The sequence below is a fragment of the Scyliorhinus torazame genome, chromosome 15 (genome assembly GCF_047496885.1).
Source record: "Scyliorhinus torazame isolate Kashiwa2021f chromosome 15, sScyTor2.1, whole genome shotgun sequence".
NCBI classification, from domain to species: domain Eukaryota; kingdom Metazoa; phylum Chordata; class Chondrichthyes; order Carcharhiniformes; family Scyliorhinidae; genus Scyliorhinus; species Scyliorhinus torazame.
The window spans coordinates 151,698,251-151,718,891 of NC_092721.1; the positions used below are offsets into that span (position 1 = coordinate 151,698,251).

The window sequence follows — 20,641 nt, forward strand, 5'->3', positions numbered from 1 at the left end:
CATAAATGACATTACTGTAGGGCTGGAGTCACAGACTAAGCACCACAGATTTCCTTCTCTAAAGGACATTCATGAACCAAATGAGTTTTTACAACAATTGATGATAGTTTCATGGTCAACATTAGAGATTAGTTTTCAATTCCAGGTTATTAATTAATCAAAGCAGCTGCTTTGGTGGGATTTGAACATGTGTCCCAAGAGCATTAGCTTGGGCCTTTGGATTACTACGTCTATTGACAATACCACTATGCCACAGTTTATTCCCTATCAGACCTTGCTTACAATGAATATTCGTGACACCCATCGAAAGAGTTCGAGGGCTGTTTTAGCATTGATTACAGCTCATTTGGAAGAGCTTATTTTGAAAATTAAAACTGTGAGATAGACAACAGGAAACTATCCCAATTATTCTTCCCCACAATGTGGCACAAGAGTCCAATTTGTAAGATTTGAGTTCAAGGGCAGAACATGACATGCAGTAAGGATATGGTTATAAATTCCTCTTGACATATTACCTTTTGCAAAAGGTTTTACATTTGTGAACTGTCAAGTAAATTAAATTCAAAAACCTGTACCTGTTTTCAGATAATTCTTTAAGCGAACAGGCAAAAGCTTTGCGGGAAAAATACCACTGGCATCTTACAAGTGGAAATGCCTTCAGTTCAACTTCAAAGCAAAAGTTCTCTGCTTCACCAATAGTATTGGTGCTGTTTGTAGTTGTTGAATTTATAAATCCTTCCTCTGTAAAAAAGAAGAGCAGAGTATCATTTTACGTAATGTTTCACTATAGCACAGTGGTTAGCACAGTTGCTTCAAAGCTCCAGGATCCCAGGTTCGATTCCCGGCTTGGGTCACTGTCTATGCGGAATCTGCACGTTCTCCCCATGTCTGCGTGGGTTCCCTCCGGGTTCTCCGGTTTCCTCCCACAGTCCAAAGATGTGCAGGTTAGGTGGACTAGCCATGCTAAATTGCCCTTAGAGTCCAAAAAGGTTAGGTGGGGTTACAGGGATGGGGTGGAGGCGTGGGCTTAGGTGGGGTGCTCTTTCCAAGGGCTGGTACAGATTGATGAGCTGAATGAATTTCTCCTTTTGCACTGTAAATTCCATGATATTACCACATATTACTTTAGAATGTCTCTACATTTATTCACAAATACAAACTGCATTAAATTAAATGTATCCTTTCTTTTTTAAGATTAGTAACAAATATTACATTGTTCAAATGTCATAAATATGCACCATTCTACTTCGAGGAGAATATATTGCCCAAGCCTGGATTATTAAATTTGGTTTGAGGAAATTGTTTAAATGTTCCCGGCCCTGACTGCCATCCCTGACCGCCATCCAGTATCCACTGCTGTGCAAAGCCACTTGGTCCCTCAAGCTGCTTCCTCTCTATATCTGTGTCAGCTTGGATCAGTGGTAGCAGTCGCGCATAAGCCAGAAATGCATGGGTTTAAGCACAACTCCAGCAATTGGATCACATAACCTAAGCTGATATATCGCTGAAGAACTTGAAGTGTCATTTCCATCTGCCTGTTTAGGTGAAAGGAAGAGATCCAATGAAAGTATTAGAAAACGAGCAGGCTAGGTTATCCTGTCAAATATTCATCCAGTAACCAACGCTGCTGAAATAGATCAGCTGGTCAATTATCTCTTTACTGTGTGTGGGATCTTGCTGTGTACTAATTACTACAAAACAACAGTGGCTGCAGGCGCGATTCAACAGAGAAAAGTTAAGGGGCTGGATTCTCCCGCCCCGCCCGCCGCAAGAACGCCACGGCCATTGAGCAGGCCGAAGAATCCCGGCCAAGGTGCTGTTTCGTGTTTGGCAAGGAGTATCTTGCCGGCTGCAGTGACGGGAATAACCCCACTACTCAGTGGCACTTTGCCGTTGCTTTTGGCCTAGGAGAGCTTCTCCACGTCGAGGCTGCCCAGAAACAGCCATGCTGCACTGGCGAGCAGAGCTTGGAAATTAGAAAAAAAAGTTTGAAAATGTCTTCATGACCCTCTCATTCTCCCAACCAGATCTGCAGCTTCCACCTTGGGAAAGGATGTGAGGTGGGGGAGGTGTTTATGGTCCCTATCCTTCAGTGCTCAAAGGCCACATATTTGCCCTCCTGATTGAAAATGACCTCCTAGGTGCGGGCACAGCATATGTTCCAGTTGCTGACTTGCATTTCCTGCTTACGGTGGAATCGGAACCCGGGAACGAAAATTTTCACTGCCTCAGAATGACCATCAAGCTGTGGTAGCAGATGGAGCTCAGCATCTACAGAAACATGCTCCAGTATCCAGTTTTTAGATCCCTTCTTGGGAAGGAAGAACAGTAAATGGAGGAAAAATCTATTTAAATTAGAAATCCAATGTAGGCGAAATAAGGATTAGAGGGTTCAAACTGTAAGAGAGTTTAACCATGGAAATAGGGGCACTGATTTGATTATTAGCCTTTGTGGAGTTCACCTGGAACAGTGAGCTGAATTTCCATTAAAGATCGTGCAGTCTGCACCCCATTTTGCAGACTACAAAAACCTATATGAAAGTTTGATTTATGTGCAAGGGAATGTCAAATTAGGTGCAATGCCTTTATTTCAAAGACTGGACAATACCACATAGACAAGAATTGAAAATATGATTATTTAAAAAAATACATTTAAAGTACCCAGTCATTTATTTTCCAATTAAGGCGCAATGTAGCGTGCCCAATCCACCTACCCTGCATATCTTTGGGTTGTGGGGGTGAGACCCGCGCAGACACGGAGAGAATGTGCAAACTCCACACGGACAGTGACCCAGGGCCAGGATCGAGCCCGGGTCCACTGCAACGTGAGACAGCAGTGCTAACCACTGTGCCACCATGCCACCCTAAAAATATGATTACCACAAAACTTGGATCCATTGGTCTGTTAGGAAGAATAAACAGGTACATATTTAATTTTTGTATTTAAATCGAACACAAGGGGAAAAAAATCATCTTTATGACCCTAATTAAAAGAATGTTCAATGGTTGAAGCATAAACTTACCAAGTACTTCTAATATGACTGTCTTGTTTGGATGGGATGTCGAACCACATGTGTATGATCCACTGTGTTCCAAATGTACTGAACTAATAAACAAGAGCTTGATCCTTGTAAACTTGTTTGGAGAAATGCTTGATGCTTCATCTTCTAGGACCTGTATCGTTGTTGAAACAACAAGAATTGTGCACAAGTATATTAAGCAAAACTTAATTATCCACTTAGGTAATAGGCAATCTCAAGTCAGTGCCATACCTTTGTGATATTTCCTGCCTTTGTATTATTGATCCAGTTTATTCCAAATCTGTACGTTTCACATGAAGCAACACATCTTAACAGAAATGGATCACCAACTTTCAGATAAACATTCCTGACTGGGCTTTCTTTGCCCGATTCAATATCAAGATCTACATCAAAAGAGACAGATGATGTAAAATGACATGGAGTGTGCTTAATTGCAATAGACTACACAATACACAATAACAAGTAAATGAATTAATTTCAGCTTCAACCAGAGAAATACTTCTTGCTGATGAATTTTCAGAGAAAAATGTTTGGATTGAAATTGTTAAAACAGTGCCTGAATCCTATTGGCTTGGGACTATTGGTTATCCCGTGACTCTTGGGAAGTATGAGCGCCCCCCCCCCCCCCCCCCCCCCCCCCGCCGCCAAAATGTTTGAATCTACAAACACGTGCTGGATTCTTTGGGGCCCTCACAAAAGAAACAAAGTATCCGTCGCGGTGGATGTGTTGATGTCCATAAGATCAGTTCTTCACTGGTGATTACAGTTGTATCAGTATGAAATTGTAGGAGGCAGGCATTACTGAGGAGCAACGTGCGTGAAGTCTCACAAGGAACAGCTGAGTTGGTCTGAAGAAGGGAAGCAGCGGTGTCCTTTGAGAGAGAAGTGGAGACCGTATCAGCAAAGAGAAGTGGTGGCAAGATTGCAGAGCAGCAGAGGTGATTTCACAGAGGGAAGTGATTGTGGCTTCAGAGAAGGAAGTGATGGGAAAGTTGTAGGTGGTACAGGGAAAGGGGATACAGAAGATGAACAGGACACCCTAATCTAATTATTGTGGGCTCATATGGACACTTTAAATTAATTGTGAGCTGAACAGTAATGTAACTATTCGAATAAAATTATAGGAAGTTATAAGTTACACATAGCACTAAATTATCCTGATAAGATGGTAATTCTTTTCTATGACCAGAAAAAATGGTTTTGAGGATAAAAATCTCTGCGTGATGTTGAGTCCCTATGTTAATTTGTTTATAATTGAGTGGTGATTTGACTTAGTATTAAATGAACTTCGGTACAACAAGGGCTTGCATGGACCGCTGTATTTAAAATTAACTCTTCCAAATCTAATTACAGAATCATAGAATCAACAGTGCAGAAGGAGGCTATTCGGCCCATCGAGTCTGCACCAGCCCTTGGAAAGAGAACCCTATCTAAGCCCACACCCCCACCCTATCCTAGTAACCCAATCTAACCCATCCCATTTGGACACCAAGGGTAATTTAGCTTGGCCAATCCACCTAACCTGCATATTTTTGGACTGTGGGAGGAAATCGGAGCACCCGGAGGAAACCCACGCAGACACAGGGAGAAAGTGCAAACTCCACACAGACAGTGACCCAAGCCAGGAATCGAACCTGGGACCCTGGAGCTGTGAAGCAACTGTGCTAACCACTAAGCTGACCACTATGCTACCGTGCCCTCCTTATCTTTTCAGTAATGTCACAGCCCAACTGCTTCTTTGGTTTTAATGTCACATTCCTAGAAATACAAGGAAAAAATGACTAAGGGTGCTAATGCCAGTGGTGAATCGGGACTGTGTCCCACTAGTGCTAGGACCATCGCCGAGGAGGGATTCTCATACCTTTACTATCTTAAATTGTGCAGAGCGGCAAGCACACCGGTCTCTCTGCACTTACCGATCTTGGGCCGCCATTTTTAACAGACACCTCAATCCGGGCATCCAGAAACAGCCCCCCCCCCTCCCCCCCCCTCCAACGCCCACCCACCTGGCTCCTACATTGCAAATGTTGACACCTGCTGACAAGGGAAGCACCCGTAACCTCTCATCAAGGAGGGGCATCATGGGAATAATGGGTCACCCCCACACCATGCACACATGAGGGTGACCTGACCCCTCCAGGCAGCCTCCCCCCCCTCCCCCCCCCCCCCCCCCCCCCCATCCCTAAGCTAAGCGTTTTCTACAGTTAGAGAAGTGCAAGGGGAATCACTTTGCGTTTTGAAGTGGCTACAGTTGTCAATCAGTACAAGGACATTTATAAACATTGGAGTTAGAACCAATGAGGGGTACTTAAGATGAATTAAAGTGTGAAGGGGAAGATAAATAAATAAACCTCCTGCCTGCTGTGTTTAAACCATTAAGCTGTCATCCAAAGGGCTAGTTACGTGTACTGCACTGTGAAATTGAATTAATGCAAAGCATTTCAAATGATCTGAGGGGATTCAAAGCTTTTCAAGTGTTATGGGATTTCTAGAAAGGCTCAGATGCTTCAAAAAGCAGCAGTGTTACAAGTATAGGGCTGCGGGAGCAGATGTGAGGAAAGGACAAGTCTTTGCAGCTTCCTGGCTTGCATCTTCAATTAACTGAATGATCTGCTCACCGGCCGTCAAGAAGAGCAGTTCAAAGTCAGCATGGCACTTTAAAGTTTAAACAGCTCACAGACAAGGATGGTGATTTTGACCAGAAGGTTGTCTAAGATTACCATGCAAAGGGTGATCTTCAGGTTGCCCCGGGCGAGAAGGGGCAGTCCAGACACCTGACCCACATCCCTGGAAATGTTCCCAGGGTCAGCCCCTTATCCACAGCCCGAACCCACCCAACCCTTTTGGGGGACCCTCCATCAGCAGCCTTGCAGTGGCAGTGGGGTACATAAGAAATGGATTTACCTCCTTGAACCCCCCTCTCGGGGTCCATCATGCCAGGACACTTCTTGTCAATACTTGCACCAAAGCCCAGCCGGAGGAGTTCCCTCTGGGGAGGTCAGAGAATAACGGGAGAGGTGGAGATTTGGGTTTCCAGCCTATTAATTGCATTCAGATGAATGCATATGAGCAGTTTGTACGTTCTCACCGGCACGGGCGGGAAACCCACTATGGCCGGCGGGGTGAGGCAGGACGAGAGACTGGGGATGGGTCTGGCGCCCGCTGCTGATCTTGTTTTTGGGCCTATGCAAAATTCTCTGCCCAATCGATATTCCCGATTTAAGCGGGCAGGGCGGTTAAGTGTAATTTCAGTCGGGAAAACTGGTAAGAATCCCGCCAGCTGTTCTGCACAATTCCCATTGCAATTCACGCACACGTTGCCCAGAATTCTCCGGTTGTTCATGCCAGGGGAATTCTCTGGTCCTGCGTGGATTTCCCGGCAGTTGGGATGGCTTCAATGGGAATTCCCATTGGGACCTTCCACAGACATGTGCAACACTCCCAGCCCTTGATCCTGGAGGGCAATCTCCACCCACACCCCCCCCCCCCCACCCCCGCATCACGGGGCAGCATGGTAGCATTGTGGGTAGCACAATTGCTTCACAGCTCCAGGGTCCCAGGTTCGATTCCGGCTTGGGTCACTGTTTGTGCGGAGTCTGCACATCCTCCCTGTGTGCGCGTGGGTTTCCTCCGGGTGCTCCGGTTTCCTCCCACAATCCAAAGATGTGCAGGTTAGGTGGATTGGCCATGATAATTTGCCCTTAGTGTCCAAAATTGCCCTTCGTGTTGGTTGGGGTTGTTGGGTTGTGGGGATAGGGTGGAGGTGTGGACCTTGGGTAGGGTGCTCTTTCCAAGAGCCGGTGCAGACTCGATGGGCCGAATGGCCTCCTTCTGCACTGTAAATTCTATGAAATGAAATCACTAAATGTCCACACCAGCATGCCACAGCAAAAGGCATGAGGGTGATCCGGCACCCCCCCTGCATCTTCACCAGAATCATTGGGCCCCCTATTGCAAGTGACTGATGTCCAGCTATGGGGTCACCGAGATCCCCCATTTAAGGTTCCCCCCATATCATCGCCCCCTTCAGGTCCCTCCCTTCATGTCGCCCTTCAGCCCTTCCCCCCTCCATGCCCCTCCTCAATTCCCCCCCCCCCTTTTCATGGCTATGACCCCTCAGAGGCCCCACCATTAGGTTTGGTTTCTATTTTTGCAAGCCAGTACCGTGTCAAGCCAGCCTCAGGCTGTGCTGTGAGGCCGGTGAATCCCAGAATCCGGGAGACTTCAGTTTCGAATGGGCTGAGCATATTTACATGAGCTTAAAGACTCATTTAAATATGCGAGTCTGCTTCGTATACAGCGAGGGCATGAACCAAATCTCATTGGGTGCCGCAGGCCAGGGGCATCCAGCGCCCAGTGTGAACTCCATTAAGGGGTTCTCCCACAATTCTCTGGGAATAGTGGGAGGTGTGCCCGGCACAATGAGGGGTTAGAATCACACCCAAGATTTTTATTTATATCAAAAGTGAAAAGGGGTTCATTTTAATTACTGGTTTGTTAACCTGTGTTTTGAGAGTGGTGGATTTAAAGGAGAAGAGATTCTCTAAGTACAATTTGTAGTGAAAACATAGATTTTCCCTGTGGGCTTCTGAGCCTTGTTGCCAGGCTGTAATGTGCGTCAGAGGCCTGTACCCTGTGAGAAACAGCCACTTGTGATTTTCCTTGTGGAGGCCAATTAATGGTCAGAGTTCGAAACCACAAAATGAGACACCTTGGGTGGGACTCTCCGTTGGCCAATGTCGAAATCGGGAACGGCGATTGGGCGGAGAATAGCTCCCGACGCCGAAATCGCGGCAAGTGCCGGTTTGATGACGAATCGCGATGCTTTGTCCCTTCCAAAACAGCGTCATCGCGATGCACGCCGCGTGTAGTCGCAACCCCGTTCGTATCTCATTAGTGGGCCCATCCACGATGCTCCTCCTCCAATGGGCCGAGTTCCTGGGGGTGGGGGGGGGGGTGGCCAGGAGATGGGTTGTGGGGTCGGGATGGACATGTACGCCAAGCCATCACCGCAGCCGGCAAGGCAGCCTTGCGCCTGCGCATTCTGCTGACAGCCTGCTAGAAGTGCCCTTGGTCGTATAGGTGACCCCCAATGGGCATCCGCCTAGGTGCCCACTGGCCCCAGCTGACCCATCAGCTGTATGGGCGGTCCAGCACAATTTAGGTATCCGTTCGGCCGCGATCAGCGTGTGTGTGTGTAGGGTATATAGTGTGAGAGCGGCTGCAGCTCTTCAGCCCTGCGCGTGTTCATCATGGACCCGGCGATTCCCCCACCGTTTTTCGTGTGTTTTGCTGGTGTTCCACGCAGCACCGGTGCTAGCCCCTCACCAATAGCGGAATTGGTGCGGGTGTGGTGCCGATTCTTGTGACATGGAACTCCATGGATCCTCCGTTGGCATCAGAACTTAGACTCAGGAATAGAGAATCCAGCCCTTTGTCTCTGGAAAATCTAACTGATTCATTCTGAGATTACCTCAATCAATTCTAGTAAGGTTTGGGGCCTTCAAAGGGACTGCTAGGCCCAAATTTCTAATACAACGTAGAGATTCTCCATTGTGTCAAAAGTCCCAGAAATGGCTCAAAATTCGAAGTGATGCCCCCAAACACAGAATTTACTATTCTACCAGGAGTTGTACTGGAATTGGACGAGGGTTTGTGCATGAGCAGTTTATGAAGGCAGCCAGCCATATAAATCACCATCTGCTCCACTGAAGTGGGATTTTGATAGGCCAGGAGTGTGAAGCCCAAAGTGTGCAGATTAGATGAGATAAGGGGAGGATTGAATTTGGCAGATTTGTTTGGATGGCCCGGGTACCCCTTTGGAGAGGTCTGGTTCACCTCTGTGTAGGGTTCTGTGACACCTTTGAGAGAGGTAAGGCACACATTTGGAAAGGCAAGGCACCCTTTGGGAATGGTAAGACACATTTTTGAGAGGTACGGCACCCTTTTGGAGAGGTAAGTGTTATGGGCCAGGATTTAGAGAACCCCAAAGTGTATCATGGAGTTCACCTGACCCACAACTTTTACTAGATTGTGATATGGGGAGCACACGGGTCACTGTACAGGTGTGGTACAGCAGAAATGGAAAAGTATTTTTTAAAGCAAAACAATGTTTATTCTATGAACTCAAGTTAACCTTTTTAAAACATACAGTGAACATCTTAGCAACCATTAATTCAAATACAGCCCCCAAAGAATACAACACTAAGTAATCCTTTAAGCTTTCCTTTTAACATCCATAAGACTTAAAACACCTTTTACCAGAAGCACATCAGGTTTACATTCACTACTGAAACCATTTATAATTCTGAATTCACCAAATGATCAAGAGATAGTCTTTTCATGGCAGAGATATCAACAGTACACCTGCTCTGTCTGGCTTCAGCTCCAACACTGAAAACGAAACTAAAACACACCCTGCAGCAAACAGCCTAAAACAAAAGTAAAAAGCTGACAGACAGCCCAGCTCCACCCACTCTCTGACATCACTGCAGTAGTAAACACCCATTTCTTAAAGGTACTCTCACTACGGATATTTATATTCACACCCATTTATAAACACCCATTTCTTAAAGGTACTTTCACATGACATAAGGCATCCTCGGGATTTTTAAGAGTAAACATGATTGTGCGTAAAAAGTTCATAAACTCATTGGAACTGTCAAGCTTTCAAAGAATTGTCAAGCTGTCGGAGAACTGTCACAGTTGTCAACCTGTCAACAAAAGCTGGCATGGAACTGTCAACCCTGTAAAAGCTGTCCAGGAACTCTCAAAGAATACCAGGTGAGGTGGCATGGAGGGCTGGAGGGTATGGGTGGGCATGCAGGGACACTAAGTTCACAAATGATCTATAAAGGGACATGTGGATGTGGAGGCATAGGAGATAAAAGAGGCCATGTGAGTGGGTAGAGGGGCATGGGTTGGCTCAGGGGTATGAGGGACCATGGGCGTGTGGGTGGGAGGAATGACAAAACATAGATTGGCATAGATGGGGTATGAGGAGTGTGTAGGGGTGTTTTTTGTTTTGATCTTTTTAAAATAAACTAAACATCGTTCCGGAGCACAGAGGCAGGCCTTTCACACAGTTCAGATCTGCACTTGTTCTGGGGGTAGTGACAGTGACAGGATGGCCACCGGTAGTTGGGATTTGCCATCCGGGAGAGGGTGGGCTAGATTAGGAGTTGGGCCCACCACCCAACTCCTAATCCAGCCCACCCTCTCCCGGATGGAAAATTCCAACTACCGGTGGCCATCCTGTCACTGTTCACCTGACCTAGGAGTGAAAATCTAGGCTTTAGTATGCATGGATTCAAATGAGGCATTCTCACAACATAAAAGGTGGAATTTTCAGGCTATCACAGGAAGTCACCCCGACAAACCCCTTGATGAGGAGGTGGGGGTAGAAGATTTGTCCATGTTCCTCTCTCCTCACCCCTGTCAGAATGTAAAAGGCCAGAGTATACGGGATTGCATTCCAGCATAACCGGATTCCATTCCAACTTCCAGCTTCATCCATTGCAGGAATCAGGCTCTCTGGGCATCTCCAGTCCAAAGAATATGAGGGACACAGCCAGAATATTAAAAACACAGAAAGCAAGGCGTAGTCCGTTCACTACAATTCTACCATGTTTTATGACATTGCCTTAATTCCAACATGGAATTACTCATTTAAAAGCTCTTTTTAAGGGCTTCTGATTTAGGAGATAGGAGCAGGAATAGGCCACTGTGTCCCTCAATCCTACTTCGCCATGGCTTATCTTCCAGCTCAATGCCATTTTCCCACACTGGCCTTACCCCTTGATATCGATATAATCTAGAATTGTAATTACCTTGAGTGTAAAGGCTTGAACACTCCGATCCGAGAATATTACGAGCACAGCAACACTCATTACAGTGATGACATTTCATTTCAGAAAGGGTTCTCCTCATTCCAACAGTTACAGTGGGCTCGGCATGACACACAGAGCTGTAATCTCAAAATATATTGTTATTGCAGCAAACTATCAAATTCTTCCAAGTTTTATTGCAGCATTTAAAAAAACATATATTAGAAAAATATCAAACTGTTACAATTGTGCTGCAACATTTTGCCTTTTGTAACTTCCCTCAAATGTTTATTGAACAACCAAGTTTCCAGAATTATTTTCCACCTACACATAGCAATAATATATATTTTGAATCATGTTATAACCCTGAGAGACACCATGGTTCAGTTTCTGTAAGGAGAGATCCATTCAACTGGGAGGAGCAAAAAGGAATGTGTAGTGATGGCGTTTGAATGAAAGTCTCCACAGACCCAAAGGACCATAGGCTGCTCTCCCCTTTTGAAAGAGAGCTGACTGGTGGTGATTTAACCTGAGGGTCTCCACATTTCAGGCAAGGGGTAAGTTTGAGAAAGTGTGGTCTTCCTGGATAACGTCAGCAGGTATAGGAAGTGCATATATTCAAAGAAATAGAGACTAATCTCTATGGCCAAAACAAAGGGTGTTCTGGAGCAAAAGAGCTTTGATAAAGAGTCATTCAGATTCAAAATATTAACTTTGTTCTCTCTCCACAGATGCTGTCAGATCTGCTGAGATTGTCCAGCATTTTCTGTTTTTGTTTCAGATTCCAGCATCCACAGTAATTTGCTTTTGTGTCAGGGTGTTCTGAGGGTTGTGTTGCCTGCTTGGTGCCAGGGTGAAAGACATATCCATGCAGCTGAAGAGAGGTTCACAGTGAAATGTGGAGAATCCAGTTGTGATCCACGTGGGAGCTAATAACATGGGTAGAACTCGGAATGATGTTCCCTGGAGAGGCTTCAAGGGGTTAGGGCCCAAACTAAAATGTAGACCATGCGACAATTGGCAGCAGCTGCAGGAGGCAACAAATCTCTGCGTAATAAAGCCTCGATTACTTTCTACTCTCGTCTCGTCGTAATTGATAGTGCATCAATTTATTACGCAGAGATTTTACAGCGATGGACCTTCGCATCAAGCCAGATCGCCTGCAGCTGCACCCTCAAGCAGATAACGCCACATTGGCCTTCGACCACTGGCTAGCTTGCTTTGAAGCCTACATCGGATCAGCGACAGAACCACCCTCAGAGGCACAGAAACTCCAGATCCTGTACACACGGTTGAGCTCTGATATTTTTCCTCTTATCCGGGATGCGCCGAACTACACTGAGGCCTTGGCGCTTCTGAAAGAGAACTACACACGGCCGATCAACAAACCCTATGCCAGGCACCTCCTGTCCACGCGGCAACAACTCCCCGGTGAGTCATTGGAAGATTTCTGGCATGTCCTGCACACCCTGGCGAGGAACTGCGATTGCCAGGCAGTTTGGGCCGTTGAACATTCCGAACTCCTAATCAGCCAAGCCCAGGGGGCCCAAGTGCTACTTCTGCGGGCAGACAAAGCACCCCCGCCAGCGCTGCCCAGCGCGGAGTGCACTCTGCAAGGCCTGCGGGAAGAAAGGAGATTTCGCTGCGGTGTGCCAGGCCCGGTCGATCGCCGCTGTAACCATCCCCATTGTTCCTGCACCCCCCGCGCTGCCATTTTCGCCCCCGCAACCCATGTGCGGCCCGTGGGTGCCGCCATCTTCTCCCCATCAGACCTTGTGCGGCCCGTGGGCACCGCCATCTTTAACGCCGCCCGCCACGTGCTGGGAGCCGCCATCTTCGGTGCCATTTTGGACGGCGCCTCAGGACCCCTGCTCGTCGGGCACCTCATTGGGCCAGTCATCGCCCGCAACCGCCGCCGACCAGCCCGGGGCCCACAAACACCAGCCACAGCTCGCCTCCATCACACTCGACCAGTCCCGACCACACAACCTCGCAACTGTGACAACGACGGTGAAAGTTGATGGCCACAAGGCACCTTGCCTTCTCGACTCCGGGAGCACGGAGAGCTTCATCCACCCCGATACAGTAAGGCGCTGCTCCCTCGCGGTACACCCCATTACCCAATGAATCTCCCTGGCCTCCGGATCCCACTCTGTGGTGATCCGGGGGTACTGCACCGCCACCCTCACCGTCCAGGGCGTAGAGTTCAGCAACTTCCAGCTCTACGTCCTCCCCAACCTCTGCGCAGCCTTGCTACTTGGCCTGGACTTCCAGTGCAACCTCCAAAGTCTAACTCTGAAATTCGGCGTGCCCCTACCACCCCTTACTGTATGCGGCCTCACGACCCTTAAGGTCGACCCACCTTCCCTGTTTGCGAACCTCACCCCGGAATGCAAACCCGGTCGCCACCAGGTGTAGACGGTACAGCGCCCAGGACAGAACCTTCATCAGGTCGGAGGTCCAGCAGCTTCTGCGGGAAGGCATCATCGAGGCCAGCAACAGACCCTGGGGATCCCAAGTGGTAGTTGTAAAGACTGGGGAGAAACACAGGATGGTCATTGACTACAGTCTGACCATCAATCGGTACACGCAGCTCGACGCGTACCCCCTCCCATGCATATCTGATATGGTCAATCAGATTGCACTGTACCAGGTCTTCTCTACAGTGGACCTGAAATCTGCCAACCACCAGCTCCCCATCCGCAAGGCGGACCGCCAATATACAGCGTTCGAAGCAGACGGCCGCCTTTACCACTTCCTTAGGGTTCCCTTCGGCGTCACTAATGGGGTCTCAGTCTTCCAACGGGAGATGGACCGAATGGTTGACCGGTACGGACTGCGGGCCACCTTCCCCTACCTGGATAATGTCACCATCTGCGGCCACGACCAGCAGGACCATGACGCTAACTTTTCCAAATTTCTCCACACCGCCAAACCCCTGAACCTAACGTATAACCCGATCGCATGCGCCCCCTCATGGAACTCCCCCTCCCCCACTGCACCAAGGCCCTCAAATGATGCCGGGGGTTCTTCTCATACTATGCCCAGTGGGTCCCAAACTATGCGGACAAGGCCCGCCCACTCATTCACTCCACAGTTTTCCCCCTGACGGCCGAGGCTCACCAGGCCTTCAACTTTATCAAGGCCGACATCGCCAAGGCCGCGATGCACGCTATCGACGAGACCCTCCCCTTTCAAGTTGAGAGCGATGCATCAGACATCGCTCTAGCCGCCACCCTCAACCAGTTAGGCAGACCCGTGCCATTCTTTCCCGCACCCTCCACACCTCCAAAATTCGGCACTCCTCCGTCGAAAAGGAGGCCCAAACCATCGTTGAAGCTGTGCTGCATTGGAGGCATTACCTGGCTGGCAGGAGATTCACTCTCCTCACTGACCAACAGTTGGTTGCCTTCATGTTCAATAACACACAGCGGGGCAAGATAAGAAACGATAAGATCTTGAGGTGGAGGATCGAGCTCTCCACCTTGATGCACGATCAATGACCACTAAAGCGAGGTTGTAGTCCAACTGAAGGCTTTAATAAGCTAGATGTTTCCCCCAACAGCTCAGGTACAGAATGAAGGCTGCTGGGCGGCACGGGTTCTTATACCCCGCCTATCAGGGCGGAGCTATCATACATTCTAACCAATAGAAAGCATACAGTTTCCACCAATGGTGCTTTAGCCTATCAGGTACCGTAATACCTATAATACCACATTCACCCCCTGTTAAAGAAGAGTCCGGCGGGGGTGGTGACCTGAAACTACAAACCATGGCAACATGGTATAATTAGTTATGGAGGTACCGTAATACCTCCGTACAGTATTGAGTAACTATTTACAATTCTGATAGCTCTGTACATTTGATGGTTTACATTTACAGATTACAATTAAAATGAAGCAATCAGTCGATCAGGGGCCCCGGTCGTCCTCTGCGATCGTCGGAGCTTCGGTGGTGACTCCGGTGGAGGCTCGGGCGTCTGTGACTCCGGGGGCGTGGCTTCGATCTCCATGCCAGCTTCGGCACCCCTAGACGGCGCATGTGGGAAAAACGGTTGACCTGGGAAGGGAGTGCCTGCGGGGTCGGCGGAAAGACCGATCCTCCTGTAAGGTGCTGCGGTGGAGGGGAGGGTGGGACTGGTGGCTGGAATGTGTTGGGTTCCGGTGGGTGCCAGGTCCCGTAGGGAAACCGTATCTTGTCGGCCATCGGGGTACGCCGTTGGGAGTTAGCATGGAGCAGATGGACCCTCTCGACCAACGGGTCCGACTTGTGCGCCCGCACGTGTTTTCGGAGCAGGATGGATCTGGGTGCTGCCAGCCAGGTCGGGAGCGAGGTCCCAGAGGAGGACTTCCTGGGGAAAACAAGGAGACGTTCGTGAGGTGTCTGATTGGTGGTCGTACAAAGCAGTGAGCGGATGGAGTGGAGGGCATCCGGGAGGACTTCTTGCCAGCGGGAGACTGGGAGGTTCCTGGACAGTAGGGCCAGTAGGATGGTCTTCCAGACCGTTCCGTTCTCCCTCTCTACCTGTCCGTTACCCCGGGGGTTGTAACTGGTCATCCTGCTCGAGGCGATGCCCTTGCTGAGCAGGAATTGACGCAGTTCGTCGCTCATAAAGGAGGGCCCCCTATCACTGTGTATGCAAGCGGGGAAAGTGAACAGTGCAAAGATGCTATGGAGGGCCTTGATGATGGTGGTTGCGGTCATGTCGGGGCAGGGGATGGCGAATGGGAACCGGGAGTACTCATCAATCACATTCAGGAAGTACGTGTTGCAGTCGGTGGAGGGAAGGGGGCCTTTGAAGTCCATGCTGAGGCATTCAAAGGGACGGGAAGCCTTTATCAGGTGCGCTTTCTCTGGTCGGTAGAAGTGCGGTTTGCACTCCGCACAGATTTGGCAGTCTCTGGTGGCTGTCCTGACCTCCTCGATGGAGTAGGGCATGTTGCGGGTCTTGACAAAATGGAAAAACCCGGGTGGCAGAGGTCCTCGTGGAGGGCTCGGAGGCGGTCCACTTGTGCGGTGGCTCATGTGCCGTGGGACAGGGCGTCAGGAGGCTCATTTAGCTTCCCGGGACGATACAAGATCTCATAGTTGTAGGTGGAGAGTTCGATCCTCCACCGAAAGATCTTGTCGTTTCTTATCTTGCCCCGCTGTGCATTATCAAACATGAAAGCAACCGACCGTTGGTCAGTGAGGAGAGTGAATCTCCTGCCGGTCAGGTAATGCCTCCAATATCGCACAGCTTCTACTATGGCCTGGGCCTCCTTTTCGACTGAGGAGTGGCGGATTTCGGAAGCATGGAGGGTACGAGAGAAGAAGGCCACGGGTCTGCCCGCTTGGTTGAGGGTGGCCGCCAGAGCTACGTCGGACGCATCGCTCTCGACCTGGAAGGGGAGGGACTCATCGATGGCTTGCATCGTGGCCTTTGCAATGTCTGCTTTGATGCGGCTGAAGGCCTGGCGGGCCTCTATCGACAGAGGAAAAGCTGTGGATTGGACCAGGGGACGGGCCTTGTCCGCGTAGTTGGGGACCCACTGGGCGTAGTAGCTAAAAAACCCTAGACAACGTTTCAGGGCCTTGGAGCAGTGAGGGAGGGGAACTCCGTAAGGGGACGCATGCGTTCAGGTCGGGGCCTAGAACTCCATTTCGCATTACATAGCCGAGGATGGCTAGACAGTCGGTGCTAAGCACGCATTTATCCTTGTTGTATGTAAAGTTAAGGATTTTAGCAGTCTGGAGAAATTTTCAGAGGTTGGTGTCATGGTCCTGCTGGTCATGGCCGCAGATGGTGACATTATCGAGATACGGGAATGTTGCCCGTAAAACGTACTGGTCAACCATTCGGTCCATCTCGCGCTGGAAGACCGAGACCCCGTTGGTGACACCGAAGGGAACCCTTAAGAAGTGATAGAGCCGCCCATCTGCCTCGAAGGCAGTGTATTTGCGGTCACTAGTGCGGATGGGTGCTGGTGGTAGGCGGACTTGAGATCCACCGTGGAGAAGACCTTATAATGCATGATCCTGTTTACCAGGTCGGATATGCAGGGGAGAGGGTACGCGTCCAGCTGCGTAAACCTGTTGATGGTCTGGCTATAGTCGATGACCATCCTATGCTTCTCCCCGGTCTTTACCACCACTACTTGAGTTCTCCAGGGGCTGTTACTGGCTTCAATGACCTTTGGACCTCTGACCTAATAAAGATCCGGTCCTGGGCACTGTAGCGTCTGCTCCTGGTGGCGACGGGTTTGCAATCCGGGGTGAGGTTCGCAAACAGGGAAGGCGGGTCGACCTTAAGGGTCGTGAGGCCGCAGACAGTAAGGGGGGGTATAGGGCCGCCGAATTGGAAGGTCAGACTTTGAAGGTTACACTGGAAGTCTAAACCCGGGAGTATAGCCGCACAGAGGTGGGGAAGGACGTAGAGACGGAAATTTTTTGAACTCCCTTCCCTGGACTGTGAGGTTTGCTACACAAACCCCTTTATCTCCACTGAGTGGGAACCGGAAGCCAGGGAGATTTTTTGATTAATGGGGTGGATGAGGAGAGAACAGCGCCTTACCGTGTCAGGGTGTATGAAGCTCTCCGTGCTCCCAGAGTCGATTAGGCAGGACGTCTCGTGCCCGTTGATGAATACGGTCGTTGTAGCAGTTGAGAGTGTTCGAGGCCGAGACTGATCCAGAGTCACCGAGGCTAATCGCAGCAGTTGAGAGTTCTCTTCGGGCAGTGCGTGGTCAGCCGAGCTGCGTTCTTTGGGTTCATCCAAGATGGCGTCTCCCATTGGTCGCACATGGCTGGGGGTGGACAAAATGGCGGCGCCATCCCTCCAACATGGCGTCCGCGGAACAAGATGGAGGCGCCCGGGGTCCGCACGTGGCCCTGGAATATGAAGATGGCGGCGACCGCTGGCCGCACGGGGGCCATGGAGAAGTCTGTGGTTGCGGTCCGCATTCGCCGGCGGAGACCGCAGCAACCGCCCGGGTCTAGCATACCCCCACGAAATGGCCCTTTTTGCCGCATCCCTTGCAGGTGGATGCGCGGGCCGGGCAGCGCTGGCGGGGGTGCTTAACCTGCCCGCAAAAGTAGCAGCCGGGCCCCTCGGGGTTGCCAGGCCGCCTTGCAGCACAGGCCTGTGGGGGAATGGGGGACGTCTCGGGGTCGGCCGCGGAGGGGTTCCACGCTGCCCAGGGGGCTGCCGCGCGGGCGGGAACGTAAGTGCGGGCGTTCCTGGGGGCCACGTCCAGGGAGCCTGCAAGGGCCCGTGCCTCCCTGAGACCCAGGGTGTCCTTTTCTAACAGGCGCTGGCGGATTTGTGACGATAGCATACCTGCCAGGAAAGTGTCCCGGACTAAGAGTTCCGTGAGTTCTCCCGCCGAAACTTGCGGGCAGCCGTAGCTTCTGCCCAACACCAGGAGTGCACGGTAGAATTCCTCCAGCAATTCCCCAGAGGTTTGTCGCCTTGTTGCAAGCAGGTGCCAGGCATAGACCTGGTTTACTGGGGGAATATAGTGTCCTTTAGCAGCTCTATTGCTGCATCGAAGTCTTCCGCTTCCTCGATGAGGGTGTAAATCTCCGGGCTCACCCTTGAGTGCAGGACGTGCAGTTTCTGCTCTCCCGTGGGTGCGTTTTCGGCCATCTCGAGATACCCTTTAAAGCACGCCAGCCAGTGCTTAAAGATTGCCGCTGAGTTCGCCGCGTGGGGGCTGAGTTGCAGACACTCCGGCTTGATTCGGAGCTCCATCCTTTCTTCTGAAAAAAACTAGCTTATTAAATTGATGCACGATCAATGACCACTAAAGCGAGGTTGTAGTCCAACTGAAGGCTTTAATAAGCTAGATGTTTCCCCCAGCAGCTCAGGTACAGAATGAAGGCTGCTGGGGCGGCACGGGTTCTTATACCCCGCCTATCAGGGCGGAGCTATCATACATTCTAACCAATAGAAAGCATACAGTTTCCACCAATGGTGCTTTAGCCTATCAGGTACCGTAATACCTATAATACACACACCTACAATTACGAGATTTTGTATCGCCCCGGTAAGCTCAACGAGTGCCCCGTTGCCCTATCCCGAGGTACATGTGCCAGCACACAAGTGGACCGACTCCGGGCCCTACACGATGGTCTCTGTCACCCAGGGTTCACCTGGTTCTTTCACTTCATAAAGGCCCGCAACCTACTCTACTCCAGCGGCTGGTTTAGCACAGGGCTAAAGAGCTGGCTTTTAAAGCAGACCAAGGTAGGCCAGCAGCACGGTTCACTTCCCGTACCAGCCTCCCCGAACAGACACTGGAATGTGGCGACTAGGGGCTTTTCACAGTAACTTCATTTGAAGCCTACTTGTGACAATAAGCGATTTTCATTTCATTTCATTTCATTGCGGAAGTCAGGGCAGTCACCAAAGACTGCCAGGTCTGTGTGGAGTGCAAACCGCACTTCTACCGGCCTGACCGGGTGCAAGGCCTCCCCTCCCTTTGAACGCCTCAGCATGGACTTCAAAGGGCCCCTCCCCTCCTCCGACCGAAACACGCACTTCCTTAATGTGGTCGATGAATACTCCAGATTCCCCTACACCACTCCATGCCCCGATATGACGTCTGCCACAGTCATCAAGGCCCTCAGTAGCATCTTCACTCTGTTCGGTTTCCCAGCCTAAGTCCACAGCGACCAGGGATCCTCCTTTATGAGTGATTAGCTGCGTCAATTCCTGCTCTGCAAGGGCATTGCCTCGAGCAGGACGACCAGCTACAACTCCCGGGGAAACGGGCAGGTGGAGAGGGAGAACGGGACGGTCTGGAAGACCGTCCTGTTGCCCTATGGTCTAAACATCTCCCGGTCTCCCGCTGGCAGGAGGTCCTCCCCCACGCCCTCCACTCCATCCGATCGCTACTTTGCACTGTGACTAATGCAACCCCCCATGAACATCTCCTTGCCTTCCCTAGGAAGTCCACCTCCGGGGTTTCGCTCCCAACGTGGCTGGCAGCTCCAGGACCCGTTCTCCTCCGCACGTGCGGCTCCTCAAGGCAGACCTGTTGGTCGAGAGGGTACAGCTACTCCATGCAAACCCGCAGCACGCGTACCCCGACGGCCGCCAGGACACGGTCTCCCTCAGGGACCTGGCATCAGCCGGGTCCCCCTCCCCCCCATCTGCCCCGAAGCCACCCATCCTCCCCCCAGCGCGCCTCACCACAGCCCCCGCTCCAGGATGATCCGTCCTCCCATTGGTTCCACCCGGGGATGAAGATGAGGACTACACGCTCTCGGAGTCACCGGCGACCAAGCCAGTGCCTGCATCGCCACCGGGACTGCAGCGCTCACAACGGAGGATCAAGGCACCCGACCGGCTGAATTAGTGAACTTTTCCAAATAATACACATATGAGATGTAATACGGTAAGGCTCCTGTATTACAGGTACGGGGGTAGATCCCTGCCTGCTGGCTCTGCCCAGTAGGCGGAGTATAAATGTGGGTGCTCACCGAGCTGCAGCCATTTCGGCAGCAGCTGTAGGAGGCCACACATCTCTGCATAATAAAGCCTTGATTACTCTCTACTCTCGTCTCGTTGTAATTGATAGTGCATCAAAGGGCTCACCCATTAGGAAACGAGCAGCGGGAGTTTAAAACCCACTGCTTCAATCTGGGCCGGTATTCTATAGATCCCTGGGCTTGGACTTGTGAGCTGTAAGCTGCAGCTATAGCCATTTCTGTTTGGTAAATAAAAGTGTGAGAAGACTGGCCTTGGTGAGATTATTACAAAGGTATTCAAGAGGACTTGTATTATTATCG

The 20,641-nt window shown here is 50.4% G+C and overlaps 1 protein-coding gene across 1 annotated transcript in view; it reads right to left on the bottom strand.

Annotated features, from left to right (window-relative positions):
- The window catches only part of flt3 (fms related receptor tyrosine kinase 3), a 206,556-nt gene that overhangs the window by 87,240 nt on the left and 98,675 nt on the right, over window positions 1–20,641 (bottom strand). Inside the window, exons 7-10 of the mRNA XM_072476942.1 lie at window positions 10,871–11,007; window positions 3,273–3,424; window positions 3,024–3,174; window positions 576–741 (exon numbers count right to left, since the gene is read on the bottom strand). Of these exons, the coding sequence (XP_072333043.1) occupies window positions 576–741; window positions 3,024–3,174; window positions 3,273–3,424; window positions 10,871–11,007 (606 nt within the window). The remainder of the gene's footprint in view (window positions 1–575; window positions 742–3,023; window positions 3,175–3,272; window positions 3,425–10,870; window positions 11,008–20,641) is intronic.